This window comes from Colias croceus, chromosome Z (genome assembly GCF_905220415.1).
Source record: "Colias croceus chromosome Z, ilColCroc2.1".
Lineage (NCBI taxonomy): Eukaryota > Metazoa > Arthropoda > Insecta > Lepidoptera > Pieridae > Colias > Colias croceus.
The window spans coordinates 12,342,247-12,357,563 of NC_059568.1; the positions used below are offsets into that span (position 1 = coordinate 12,342,247).

Below are 15,317 nucleotides of genomic sequence, written 5' to 3' on the forward strand. Positions count from 1 at the left end.
CGGTATTAGTGAATTGTTCCGCTGCTCCCCGCGCCCGGATAACCCTGCCCGTGAAGGGTCTGTGACGTTTTGATAAGAATCGTTTTACTATTATTAGGTGGGAAGCGTAACTAAACTTATATAAGTGCACGTTTTGTACGTTTGGGTTCGCCTTAATTTAATTACATTAAGTAGGTACCTAGTCGTTTTGAGTGGGACAGGAACTATTCAATCAAACAGTTGATGCATATATGAGCTGAGAGCGAATAGATACATGTGTATATTATACTAGATACCTATACGCATTACCCAGGTAAAATACAATCCGAACACCTCGCTGGCACGGTTACACAGTTGTTGTTTGGTCTAAAAATATATTAGGTACTTATTACCTAATGAATTATGCGAGTCGTATTGATGACTATTTTAAAAGTTGGTAATAAGTTTCATTATTGCTCAGAGGATTTAAAGGAGGAGCATAAAAAAGTTATTAATTTGGTACCTACTTGCACTGAATTTGTGCCTGCATAAATTATGTAACGGGCGTTTCGTACCAAGTAGTCAATTCAATAAATAGCAAGAGGCCTTGTACTGATCACGTTTCCTAACATCTGTTCTAGTTACTATAGTTGGGGTTGTTTGTCGGATCTCGTTTAAATATTGGAAGAAATATAATCTATTCTCGATAACGATTTCCGAGAACTGTATATGGATGTAGGTACTTATTTAATTTGTATCGATTATGGAATGTTGATCTTCATTTACTTGAGAGTGAATGATTATTTCGGTTATCACCAGAAGCTATAAAAATGGCAAAACGTTGTCATCTGTTCGTTTTCTATACGACTACGTCTGACCACACAGAACCTCAAAAAAAATCATATCCAGCTGAAAATTGGTTAAATTGTTCAAAGCACTATTAATTTAGGTACCTATTTAGGTATTTATTTCATTTATTTCAGATTAATATCCATATATTTGTTAGTAAAATGGCCATTAAAAAGAAAATACTAATATTTACCGTGATTCCTTGAACTTGAAATTAAAAAGTCGTTTTGAGGACAATTCGTCATAAATAATTAAATAAAGGTAGGTATCTAAGGTTTTTCGCGATTTGCATTCAAATCGCTTCAGACCTACTCAGTCAAGTGATTCAAGAAACGTGTGCACTGTGCATAGGTAGGTAGGTAGTAGGTACTTATGACGATGACTTTTGAATCGTTATATCTGAATTCTGAAACGGGGGCTCCTAGGAGTAAATATGTATTGATCCATTTTTTATCATTACCTATTTATGATCCAAAATTTTATTCAAAAGTTTATTATTAAAACAACTTTTCGCTGGAAATCGCGAAAATCCTGTTGTGACGGGAAATTTAAATATTTTATACATACATATATGTTTGGACAATAAAAAAATTGCTGTTTAGAAACATTGGTTTAGTGTGACCGAACCATTAGCAAAGCGTGATAAGTTTATATCAATTAGTATCAATATCGGATTCTACTTTTTAGCGTTACTACCATATCTCTAGAGCTCCAGCATCTCAAATGTCAGCAGAAGTTATTTTCTTCGTCAAGCCAAGTCCACACTGACCGAGCTGCTTATCAAGCAATTGCTTCGCGAGCGTGCTCGCTTTGTGGGGACCCCACTATTATTACTAAATAATCAATAGAACGAAGTCCCATTTGTTGAGTGGCTATATCCCTCTTTAAAACCAAAATATTCTGATTATATAAGCGAATGATGCGATAAACATCAAAAGTCTGAGCATAGCTAAAGCTCAATTTGCAATAGGATAAAAAAGTTAAGAATTCGAATCATTCTATTATCTTAAAAATAACCCTCAATAAGTTATAATTGGTGTTGAAAGAGTTCGGAAATAATACGGTATGACAAATTTGGCGTTTGTTTCGTTGACGCAAGTGATTGCGTGGTCTTAACTTCGTAACTGTTCGCCTTTAAGCCTTATTATGACGTGAATTTCTGTGCCACATAATTTAAGTAAGCTCGCTGGTGTTATAAGCAATGGATTGTTATTATAAAAATATACGTAAGTAGTTTAAAAAAATGCTCTGTACTCTGTATCATATTATATTTGGTAAAAATAAGGCATTGAAAATATCATAAAAGTAGTTAAGTAGTAGTAGTATAATCTACTCTCAGAGTAGAGTTAAAAAAATCAGCTACATCTATTAAAAAGGTAATCCTATATGCGTAAAATTGCTTATTATAATTTACTTAATTTCTGCGTTTTTGAATAGGTGTAGGTAATTTTTTATGTTGAAACCTAATCTATCTCCAGATTATAATCCAAATCCCATAGCCTATTTTTGGATGAAAGAATAAGATACATACATCCATACATCAATAAATTCGTAAAAAATCGTGCTTATAATATTTGTAAGAAGTAGGGTTTACCATTAACAACATTCAAAGAATTTAATTACTGATGTAAGACCATTAATGTAATGTTGTAGCCAAATCCGTCCAGTAGCTTTTTCGTAAGGAGTAACGTGCATAAACATCCATACTTACAAACTTTCGCATTAAGGTAGGATAAGTATGATTAAGGCGAAAGTTACTCTATTTATCTGTCTAATCATCACGCCTAAATCACTGAACCGATTAGACGCCTGGGAAGGATATTTTTTGTCCCGGAAAATCCAAAGCGGGATCTATGCAGGTTTTCTATTAAAGAATAATTTAGCGAAGCGGGCGAAAGCTAGCATTTTCTTGTGTTTGATTATACGCGGGTATTAAACATTCAGAAATTAAATATTTTTACGGATTCTAAACGCGATTTATTCCTTATTTGCATTGGCATATAACGTTTCGCAGACTTTGCACTGCGCGTGGTCACGGGGAGACTAAGATGTTAAGATGGAATATAATGAATAAATCGTGTCTAAAATCCTTTAAAATATTTAATTTCTAAGCTATTCTAAGTATTTCTGAGTATTTGATAATAAGCATACAATTTCCCAAAAGTATGCGATACTAAAATACCACTAAAATACACAGCAGCAACAATGTCAGCCAGCCGCCCGTGGAGCTCCGTTGTAAAGTTAAAAAGAAGAAGAAGCAGCCGGAGGAGACCCTCGAGGTACAGGAGGAGGAGCCGAGCCCTCCCGAGCCGGAGCCCGAGGTGAAGCCAGTGGAGGAGGAATGCGTTGATGGTGAGTTACCTGATAATGAGGTTCTATATATAAAACATCAAATATGTATGTACTTTGTTTTTTTAACAAAAAACATGAATTACGATGGCACTCGTAAAAGCTTACCATAACTGTAACCGTGAGTGCCATCGTACAATATCATTGTATAGACAAAAATGTATTTTTTGGCATTTTTCTAATTGAGGGTAAAATAAAGAGAAACTTGTATCTAACTCTTAAAATCGTTATAGATCAGGGAAATTTTCTCTACGTGTCTGTTGACAGTAATGTTGGTATCACAATAATTAGTCACTGTGGTATCAACCCAGCTGGATAAACAGCTTTGTTGATAATTACAAAAAAAAAATGAAGTTATAAGAATATATGGAATAAAATTGGTTATAATTTTTATTAAATGTTTATTTCCTTATGACTTTTAAAATTATATTCAATACACAGCGAATCTCCGAAGTAAAAGAGTATGAGAGTTTTTGTCATTTGGAGTTTCTCTTTTTACTCTAACGTTTTATATTGTTTTGTTAATTTTCCTTTTTTTTCTTGAGTTTCATATCTAATTTTATGAATATTTTAGTTGAAATCAAATAATACAATTTATTTCATTTATCTCAGTTTTTATTATGTAGGTAAGATATAGTTGAAATGTACAGAGAACACTACTCACAGCGCATGGATTGCCATGATATTCAAATAATCTGTTTTTGGGAGAATCCTGGTTGGTAATTATTTTTGTGAGGGCTCCCCTTGATAGACAACTTTTTATTACAATTACATATTAAATATCGGCTAAGATTCGATGTTGATATTTCAATGCTTATAAGAGACCAAAATTTTTACATGCTGCGTGTTAAACCATTTTTCAAATAGTCCAAAAGTAAAAATTCAAAACAAAAAAAAAAATAGATTTTTTCCAATTTTTTGCAAGTATTTGTCACGCTACATAAGCACGTGTTAGTAAAGTATGTCCTAGGGGTGCGTGCGGTTAGTTCAGTCTAATATCTTGTTCTGCAGCCGCCAGCTCGCCCGCGCAGCCAGCTGAGGCCTCGTGCGTGGAGAGCATGGACATATCCACGCCGGAACGAAGCAGCGTTAAGGATAAGGTGAATGAGAGTAGATATATCTAGGTATATAAGGATTCTCTGTTGAGAAGTAGTGTTTTGATGATTTGTAAAGTTCTAAGATTTGTTAATGATTGTAATCTTTGGCATGGTGATTATAAAGTTTAAAAATCTTTCTTTGGTAGTTTTTATAGACTTTATAACGCTACTGTCCAGTAAGAGAAAAAGAAAGAAACAGACGAAAGTCGCGTGTTCGAAACCCGCCTCGTGATCGAACTTTTTCTATTGTTTAAACATTTCTAAGAAATATACCGTCGAGTAAACATGTGATGTCCAATTTTTTGATCTCAATAAAAACGATAACTTTCTTGTCGAAACTTTCGAGTTCGTCCTCCAAAACAAAGTTTGCAGATCGAAAGCCATTTCAATGTCTATATTCAATAGATATTTTTTGCCTTTTACAAGGAAGTTGACTTTTTTGGTTTCCCTTTTTTTTGTATTTTTGAGAGTTTATTTTTGCTTTGTAGGCGAGCACGTGTAACTTCCCGGTCAACACAACCAACAGGCCTTTTGCGAATATTGCCGTAAGTTTAACATTAAGTAAAGCATTTTAAGCTGGTACATAAAATTGATTTCTTTCCATTGCTATCTTAAGTTTCTATTTTTCCACTTTGATATTATGTAAAAAATATATTATGTGTTTCCGTATCAAAGTATTATATTAATAAATCGAACATTTCTTTTGTGTTTATTTTCCGTACGAATATCAATATTTGTTAAAACTATATACAGTACTCCCAAACTAATAATGCGCATAGAAAAATTCGTCACTGTTTGGCAACTGTCATATTCCCCGAGCCTCCGAAGACGATATGTATATAGAGTGGTTAATTGTATTTTCTTCATGTATAGTTTATTAGAATTATGAGTTTTATTGTGGTTTTATGGTAAAAGAGATAAGTAACGAAATTTGTTTCGATAGTTCAATGCGAGAATAAGCCACACGATTGCGAATATATACGTATATTTGTTGTATTGATTTACTTGAAAAATTCTAAACTTAAAACTATTAAAGTGTCTTACTGAAGCTGGCGTAAATGGATGTATGGAAGGTTAAAATAAGACAAAGTTTACATTTAAAAAAATGGTTTCAAACACTGGTTTACGCTTAAATTGTAGAAATCTAATTATTAAAATCTCAGTCCAAAGGATTTACAGAATGATGGATTACCTCTATTTCTGAGATCGTAGAATGATCAGAACTTTCATTATGCTCTTATTATTTTCACTTTTTCCACTGCTATCTGCTACCTGTGTAAATAATCATTTTATCGGAAAACTGAACTTTGAAACAAAATTAAGAAGGGTATGTATGCATTTCTATATAATTCCATACATAGATAATACGTGCGGTAACTACCAATGTATAAAGACGACTGACGGATTTTTGACTGACAGGCTACCGTCACCTACCGCCCGAATTGTTTTTGATTGTGTATGTCTGTGAATTGACTCTTATTTCTTTCGGACAAGGTACAAAATGCAAGTGCATTGTTTAGGGCTCTTCCGATTCAATGATTCGGGTGTTGACATACGACAATCAGCGAAGATCTGCATGCGCATTATTAATTTGGGAGTACTGTAAATATCTATGTTATCTTCCAGGACGGATTCTCATGTGTGATCTCCATGCAAGATGGAGTCGTGATGTACACGACGTCGTCTCTCACCAACACGCTGGGTTTTCCAAAGGACATGTGGATTGGCCGGTCGTTTATCGATTTCGTTCATCCAAGGGTAAGTTTTCTTACTATGACCTAAATTATATTTTTTACTAGCTTTCCACCCGCAGCTTCGCCCGCGCTGTCAAAGAAAAACCCGCATAGTTTCCGGGATAAAACCTATCCTATTTCCCGGGGTAAAAAGTAGCCTATGTCCTTTCTCGGGTATCAAAATATCTCTATACCAAATTTCATGCAAATTGGTTCAGTAGTTAAGGCGTGATTGAGTAACAGACTGACAGACAGAGTTACTTTCGCATTTATAATATTAGTATGGATTCGAGAGTTCATAATACGTTTGGGAGTAGGAACCTGCAAACATTTCGTAATTTGATACACATTGTACTGTTAGAAATTTCCCAGACAGTTACAATATTGTTTAAAAAAGTGTACTTATGATTAATAGGGTTTCTCATTTTGCTTGACGGAATTTGAGTTGAGTAAAAACCTAATTATCACGTTTTCATGTCGCAATCTGTAATTAGTATTTCTTGTTCGCTCCTACGTACTTTTTAATTTGATTAATTTTTTTTGAAACAGAAGAATAAACTATTGTTATTATATAGCCAATAAATTAAGACTATTTAATAGGTTGATGCTACCAATAGTCAATACTAAGACGTTTGATCGGAAACGAGTATTGCTTAGCGTATTTCAGATTTAGGTAAACCCTTAATTCCAGACAACGCTTGTTGATGAAGCCCGAAAGGAAATCAGACGACCTTTTCAGTGTCACGTTTTGTGAAACTCGCTCGTGACGGCTCTTGTTTACTTCTTTTAGCGAGAATTCTATCGAGTTTCTAAGAATTCACTTGGACATTTCGAAGAGAATATTAGTACTGTAAACACAAGCACGTGGTCTTGCGTTATTTACGTAGAATTTAAAAAGCCTTCTTGGCTTAGACGGTTTTGAGAAGCCTAAGGGGAGGTTCCCTAAAATGGTTTTTGAATTACAATTAATTTATTTTATTAAAGACAGGGTTCGGTTTGATAATGTCTTCATTTATTAATGTTTTAAATTAGTTCAAATCATTTATGATGTGTTGGGGTAATTGCGGATAGTGGATTAATTAAAAAAAAAATCATCGCAACTGTGGACTTTGTTTTATTTTAATAGTGATACGTGCGATTATCAACTATTAATATGTATTTGCAATATATCGATACAATTCCTGAATCGGACCTTTGAAGTGGATATAATTAATTTTTTATTTTTTTCCGCATTCGCAATTACCCTGCTCTATTAATAGTTGTTCATATCTATGCAATTATTTATTTAATATAATTCCACAGGACCGCAACACATTCGCGTCCCTTATAACTAACGGCTTGGCGGCGCCGAAAACTGTTAATGGTACGCAAAAGAAAGGTAATTTCTCTTTGTGACAATCCATTGTGCCAATACGATTGTTCTGCGCTTGGTGTATGGCCACTGCATGTACCTATTGATACACGTTTGAGTCGTATAATATACATATAGAAATGTATATATATGTGTTATGCTGTGATACACAAGTGATTTATTTCATTGTTTGAATGTTTGGTTGGCATTTTTTTTGATGTTAACTTTTTGTTTTGTTACTTTTTGTTGTGTAGATACACATTTAATTGGGTAATAGATTGTTTCATTTTTTATTTATTTTATTGTTAATTTTTTGTTGTATGCGGATTGAATTGAGTAACGAGGACTATTTAAAAATGTTCTTTCTTCGTTGCGATTAAGGATAATTTTTGTCTATATTTCTACTTAGATCGTTATTCGTTACTTACTAGTTAGCAAGAAGCCAATATTTTTTTTAATATCATAGTAAAAGTCATAATATTACAGATAATAAATACATAATTAATAACGTTCTTTCGTAAACGCAGTTAAAGTTTTTTTGACATTATTAGTTACTTAAGAATCTAAATAAAAATTCTTTTTTATTTCGGTTATACGTTGTTTGTGTATTCACGTAAGTAGTTGTGTCAATAGATACTCATTTATGCGTAGTAGTCGCCCGCCTTCGCAGTTCAACAGTATATTTAGAATAATAATACTAACGGGTTCCAAGGACTGGCCCATGTTTGTTTGAGTGTGATGGACATTCTTTAATCTTTTTAATCGTATATTGCATATGAGTTAATATGACATATTATGTTTTATTCATACATGTTACTATGTGACATAAATAAGTCTACAATATTATGAGATGAATTTCATACTCTATGACATAGACGCCGTTAGTACACCGACTTGACACCGACGCATTCGCGTGCGGCAGCGAATCTCTGCGAAACTACTGCGTAGCGAAATATCTGCGGAACGTTAGTAAACAGCAATGTTTTCGCATCTTTTTCGCAATGCGTCTGTGTAATGGCCATTTCGCAGTTCCTTGCGAAACAATTACAAGGACGCAACTATTTCATCTATCTATGTGCTTGAGTGAGACATATCATATGCGAAAACCTGCCATACTACTGACATATTTTTCGGTACTAACGGCGTTAGTACACCGACGCATTCGCGAGCGGCAGCGAAACAACGAAAAATCTGTCAGTAGTATGACAGGTTTTCGCATATGATATGTCTCACTCTAGCACATAGATAGATGAAATAGTTGCGTCCTTGTCAGTATTGTTTCGCAAGGAACTGCGAAATGGCCATTACACAGACGCATTGCGAAAAAGTTGCGAAAACATTGCTGTTTACTAACGTTCCGCAGATATTTCGCTACGCAGTAGTTTCGCAGAGATTCGCTGCCGCACGCGAATGCGTCGCTGTACTAACGGCGTAACGGCGTCATCTTATAAAATTTGTAAGTATGTAAATGGTAATTGAATCTTACCAAGTCCTAGAATGTCCTGACAGTAGAGATAAGATGAGTAATTATTTACAGTAAATAGAGTTTAATTAAAAAAAGATCTATCTGGTTGGCACATGGATGAGTGAAGTGAATGCTAGTCAAATTGGTATTAATTATAAAAAAGTACAACATATTTGAGAAAATAATTATGTTTCTATATTTTAGCTTCTTTTTTAACTTGAGCAGTTCACACAAAAGATTACTGTACACAGTAATTTAAACAGTTTTAAAGGTAACTTCTACTGGCATTCACTCGTTTTTGTAGCTTATTTCAGGTTTATTTTTGGTTTATACTTAAATGTCTGGATTGCTGATTTTCTATTATTATAATTTTTTTGTTGTCCGTAAATACATATATTAACAATTTTGATACACATCAAAATTGATATTATAGTCGAATGATATTGATATTATGTATGAATGTTCGTGTAAGAGGTAAGTAGGTTGTCCGCATATTATGCACCCCGCTTAGATTTCATAAATCCACAATTATATGAATGTAGCTTTTGCACTCAAAGCTGGCATTGTAATACAAAAAATTCTAAAAAAATTACATAAAAAAAAAAAAAAAAACTATAATTAGTTATTTATTCAAAAGGTAATACTGTATCAACGATGGTGTGCCGTATTCGCCGGTACAGAGGTCTGACTTCAGGCTTCGGGATAAAGGAAAGAATCGTGACGTTCATGCCGTTCCTACTGAAACTGTCCTTTAGAAATATATGCGATGAGGAAGGCGAGGTTATATACCTGTTAGTGCAGGCGACACCGTTCTTTTCAGCGTTTAAATGTAAGTTTTTTGTACAATGATGATGATGTGCAATTCATTTTATTCTATGTACAGCTTAGTTACTGGCTTTTTGGTTTATGGGATTTGCAATTTTTTCATGTTTACAAAATGTCGGTCAGTATAGTAAAATAATAAATTATAAGCACGTTTTCTAAGATTACTTCTTATTTAAATTAATATTGTTTATTTCACAACTATTTTTATTATTTTCAGCTCCCAACGAGTTAGTATCGAAAGCTGTGCCATTCGTAATACGACATGCAGCGAACGGTGACATTAAGTACATTGACCCAGAGTCTGTGCCCTATCTGGGCTATTCGCCACAAGACATCGTCAATAAAGACGCCCTGCATTTATACCATCCTCACGATTTGGCGTATTTGAGACAGGTTTATGAAACTATTGTGAAAGAAGGGGGAGTACCACGCTCAAAACCCTATAGGTAAGTCTCGTAATGATTATTTGAATTAACAACGCATTTTGCCGCGTGAAACATGTTGGAACGTGGTACATAGCAAAGCAGGATTTGATGGTATTCTCATATATTTGTCATTTTGTACATACATAATTCGTATATATGCGATTTAAATAAACTTTGGTATAAGAAATAATTATTGTTTTTCTTAAAAGCAAGCAAAATTTTATAAAAAGTAATAAGTGTAATACGATTCAATTTTTTTAATATTTCATCCAAAATCTTACATAAGTACATATATACTTTTTGCCCTACAGTTATATTATTTATTTTATATAAAAATAAATAGTCTCAAAATTGCCAGGTATTTAAAATAGATTTTTTTTATATTTTTTTGTAATCTAATACATATATTTTATCTTGCCAATTAATTAAATATATAATGGACTTTTGACAAGCTTCAGTTATTGCCCATACGTAATATAGGGTATGTTGATATTAGCTTCTTTGAGCAGCTTTTTCAGACAAGTCTGTGATATTTAAGTCCCCGACCTAACCAAGAGGTAAGTTACAAATGTATCTTTAGTCACGTGTTGCTACTCACCAACAATATACATCTGTCATAATAATATGCTTAATGGCATAAAACACATTAACCAATCATTTGGCATGCGTTTAACGAAGACTATAGTTTTATTTGCATGTTTACTCTACCGATTTACACGGCGCCTTATATTTTCCCCGTAATTTTTGGGTACTTTTTCTTTTTGGTAACGATTTAGTAGTTACGCTTTGTCTTTCCTTATCGTTGAGGTCGATATACGTGACCGAGGTTGCAACTGTAGTTTATTTTTACAGGATGATGGCTCAAAATGGCGACTATGTCAAATTAGAGACGGAGTGGTCTTCGTTCATTAATCCATGGTCGAGGAAACTGGAATTTGTTATTGGAAAACATTTGTTGATTGAAGTGAGAATATTCTTTTTACTACTAAACATATTTTAAAATTTAAACAGATTGTTATACATATATACTAATAAGGAATTATATGGAGTTATGTTTGTATAATATTATATTATTTTTTAGGGACCTAATAATCCAGATGTATTCCAATCTGCAGACATAGAAAAGTCTTTTAAGTTCTCTGAAGATGAAAAGAACAAAGCTCAAACTCTCAGGGAGAGTATTGTGAGGATTATGAATGAGGTAAGGATGCTAACCACTATAATATACAATATTATCTATACATAGTGTTTATTTTTATCTGTTACCACTATTTATATATGCCCAACATATAAAACCTTTAGTTTTCTTTCTTGAAAATTGCTGTCTTCCGATCTTATAAAGTGAGACTTCTAATTCAAGTAAAAACAATTCTGAATTGCATAACGGATAACCATCTACGGTGTTAGTATAATTTGTTTGTATGTACTAAAAAAATCGCGTCTCCATAACCAAATTTGAAAATTTTACCAATAGAAAGCCATCCTTCATTGACGTGACTCAACTTTATACACATTATTGATACAACTGTAAACTTCCAGCTATTAACAAAGCCGGCCGAAGCAGCGAAACAACAGATGACCAAGCGTTGCCAAGACCTCGCCTCCTTCATGGAGAGTCTCATGGAGGAAGCTCCTAAGACTGACGATGAAATGTGGCTAGATATAAAGGAACCTGATAATGGATATTATGTAAGTATCTATAAAAGAGAGAAAATAATTATTTGTCCAAATTTACATTAAAAAAATATGGTTCTCATCGAATTTTGGTCACGTCAGCTTATTTCAATTGATAGTAGATAGTAATCGCTTTAGTCACATATTTAGATAACTATATTTATAATTTGATCTCAATATACGAAATAGTCTCATTATTTTCAACCATAACATTATACGTACTTAATTGATAATAATTAAACAAACATTTGAAAAATGCTTATAAACATAATGCTTACTTTTAAATTCACTAAGCTTTTCAATTTGCTTAATTAAACTATATTGAAACTAATAATATTAACTAAAAAATTTGTAAAATACAGGAGAGAGATTCAGTGATGCTCGGTGGTATTTCCCCACACCACGACTGCAATGACAGTAAGTCAAGTACTGAGACACAAATAAGCTACAATCAACTTAATTATAACGAAACATTACAACGGTAAGTTTAAAAAAGTATCTGCGAATTTGATATTTCAATACAATTGTTATTTATTTATTGACATTTCAAATTTGATAAGGTATTATTATATTCCAATATGATCTGATGAAGTAATAATTTATTTATTTTTAGGTATTTCGACAGTCATTTACTATTTTCTGAAGAGAACAACTCTGATACTCCATCTGATAGGCCGTCCGGCAATAAGAACATAAAAACGAATTCTAGCGGGTATGCTGATTTTTTCATTAATTTCTCATTTTCTTTTTAGATATATATTATTTTCTTAATCATAATTATTCACTGAAAAAATTACGAAAGGGATTGTAGTTATAAAAATATTTTTTTTCAAAAACTAAAGTAAATTTTAATGACTATATGGGTTAGTTATTGTGTATAATTTAAGGTATTAGTGTGTATATTTTATAATAAACTAGCTTACCGCCCGCGGCTTCGCCCGCTTTCTCTAAAACGATTTGAGATTTAAACTATCCTATCTCTCAAGTTGGATCGAACTGCACATGATGTGCGAATTTTATTATAATCGGTTAGGTGGTTTAGGAGTCCATTGAGGACAAACATTGTGACACGAGATTTATATATTTTAAAGATTATTAAGATAATGATTGTTTTTCAGTATGTCACCGATGGCCCAAAACTCCGGTGACTTTGGTGACATGACGAGCTCATGTGACTCCAGCGCACTCGCTCTCTCTAATTCCACACCTATGGGTGATTATTATCAACCCGTCAGGCTAACTGAGTCTGCTTTGAGCAAGTGAGTTGAATTTACCTTATTTTTAGCATTATAAATGTCTATGATCATTGATCATAACTATTTGTGTATAACACACTTTAATTACCTTGACCTGTATTTTTGTATGTAACCGAATCCTTTAGACTCCATTTCAATTCAATTTTAGTTCACTTACCAAGGATCGGTGACAATACAATCATTAATGAGTTCAAGCTTCTGTTTAAGTTGGTGTAAAGCATTTTTATTGATATTAGTTATTATAGGTCTACCAGAATCTGATGGCATATTTATATTTCAAAAATAAAAGATTTTCATGTGGCAACTTATTTGACAACTATCAAATTGGTTGTCAAATTATTTGTGTTGATGATTAATTTTTAGGATTTTGTCTTCAAAATCTTCGAAATATCGATAAAACCACTGCGATCACAAGCAATAGGTGTTGTTTACAATGTCTATATAAAAACATTCGATGAAGAAGGATCAAACACATCACAATTTTCAATTTTAAAGCGCGTGAAAGATTTTAGTGCTAAATTGGACTTACCCGTTGTGATACTTTAAATTAAAAATATTATAAGTAGGTACTTAACTATACTATTGTTTGTTGATTAAAATATAATTTTATGGAAACTTATTACAGGCGTTTACAATACGGCTATTTGTCAAGTCCAAGCAGTCCAAGTCAATTTTATAATGTGTTAGTACGAAAAACGAAAATAAACATGATTTTACATATTTTATTTTTGTTTTATTTTATAAAACATCGTATCATATTATCATATAGGTATTTTATAAACAGTTTTCTAGTTTTGATCTGGATTATCATTAAATCCATATTTTACAAAAATAGGTATGTATAAATAAATAATATATTGTATTACCTATATAAAAATAATATGTATATGTAATAAGTGCCTACATAATATTTCGTGGATATCTCATTATTAAGTACAGTATTATCCACTTATGTAATGTGAATAATGATATTGAGGTCTAAATAAAAAGTAAACAGTATCAAGATCGTTCAGTCCATTTTCCCTAGGGTTGCACACTCAAAATTTTGATTTCCCTATTTGCCATCAGATTCTGGTTTACCTATACATACTGTATAAGATGTGAACTTGTGAAGATGTTGCTTTTGTTTGTCCCATTTATCATTGAGATAATTACTACGTATAGAGAGGACATCGCGAATAAAATTTGTGCGACAAGCGCGGCGGCGCGTGGCGGCTAGTGAGTCATAAACTTAGTAGATATTCTGCCTCTTATTACTTATAAATTAAAACCAATCAATTTAACAAATAAATATTGTTTATCTTATTAAAAAATATGAAAAACTTATCAAATTAAAACCAATCAATATAACAAAAAAAAAATGTTTGAGACGATTGACTGAGTGTTACTAACTCGTGTTACAAATAGTGTAGTACCGATGTCCTCTCTAGTACGGAGTACCTACATAGTAACTCAATACTTTTTATGTAAGTTGAAGGTTGAATAAGTAAGTTTTTACGCGGGTGTTATTCACTTTGCTTAACTTAAATGGTATACTTGTACATACTTTTAATTATAATAAACGATTACAGGCACAACGCAGTAATGGAGAAGGAATTAATGAAATTACACCGTGAAATAAAAACCGTAACCAAAGATGACAGGAAGAAGGCATCAAAGGAATCTAGGCAGAAGAAGAAGGAACATCTTGCCCGTTGTAATGCGTCTTTCTTGCCTACGTCAGCTGGATTATCTACTGTTGATTCTCAAGTAAGTTTATTCATTATTGTAATAAATTTTGCAAGGGTGGATACATAAAATGTAGTTATTTCTTATCATTATATATTTTTATGTGAAATTTTCCATTATTTATAAATTACATTATTGTTATAAGGTCATTTGTGACAAAAATTCTTATTAGACATTCAGACTGACCAACATCATACTTAAATTTATTCAATTCAGGTTTTGCTCAAATATTATTTTTAACTTAGGCCCCGGAACCACAGACACAATAGAAAATCTATTGTGTCTGGGACCGATCGGGCCGCTTGGGGCTCAATGGGTTAATGAAGGAAATCATAGCTTAAAGAAATAGTTTACTAATTACTACACAAACCTTACTTTTTTTCTTTAATAAACACAATGCTTACTTTCTATAAACATAAAAAAATACATATTTTTTAAATTATTTCAGCCTCACGGTTTAAAGCGGTCGTCAAGGCACTCCGACGACTCCGAAACGGGTTATAAATACCGTTACTCTACAGCCAAGTTGCCCAGACGGAAGCAGAGCACAAGCGCTGCGCCAGCGCATCCATCAAACACACTTACTAATACTCTTGGTAAGGAACAT

The 15,317-nt window shown here is 32.8% G+C and overlaps 1 protein-coding gene across 4 annotated transcripts in view; it reads left to right on the forward strand.

The window, feature by feature from the left end:
• LOC123705108 (period circadian protein-like) overlaps positions 1–15,317 on the forward strand; it is a 36,814-nt gene that overhangs the window by 5,986 nt on the left and 15,511 nt on the right. For 3 of the 4 annotated variants that reach the window (XM_045653731.1, XM_045653733.1, XM_045653735.1), the window contains 15 exons: positions 3,005–3,159; positions 4,168–4,256; positions 4,742–4,798; positions 5,880–6,011; positions 7,289–7,364; positions 9,440–9,631; positions 9,845–10,073; positions 10,905–11,016; positions 11,134–11,253; positions 11,592–11,741; positions 12,089–12,207; positions 12,340–12,438; positions 12,845–12,985; positions 14,554–14,731; positions 15,159–15,306. In XM_045653731.1, coding sequence (XP_045509687.1) covers positions 3,005–3,159; positions 4,168–4,256; positions 4,742–4,798; positions 5,880–6,011; positions 7,289–7,364; positions 9,440–9,631; positions 9,845–10,073; positions 10,905–11,016; positions 11,134–11,253; positions 11,592–11,741; positions 12,089–12,207; positions 12,340–12,438; positions 12,845–12,985; positions 14,554–14,731; positions 15,159–15,306 — 1,997 coding nt within the window. The remainder of the gene's footprint in view (positions 1–3,004; positions 3,160–4,167; positions 4,257–4,741; positions 4,799–5,879; positions 6,012–7,288; positions 7,365–9,439; positions 9,632–9,844; positions 10,074–10,904; positions 11,017–11,133; positions 11,254–11,591; positions 11,742–12,088; positions 12,208–12,339; positions 12,439–12,844; positions 12,986–14,553; positions 14,732–15,158; positions 15,307–15,317) is intronic. The other variant, XM_045653732.1, reaches the window with a different exon arrangement.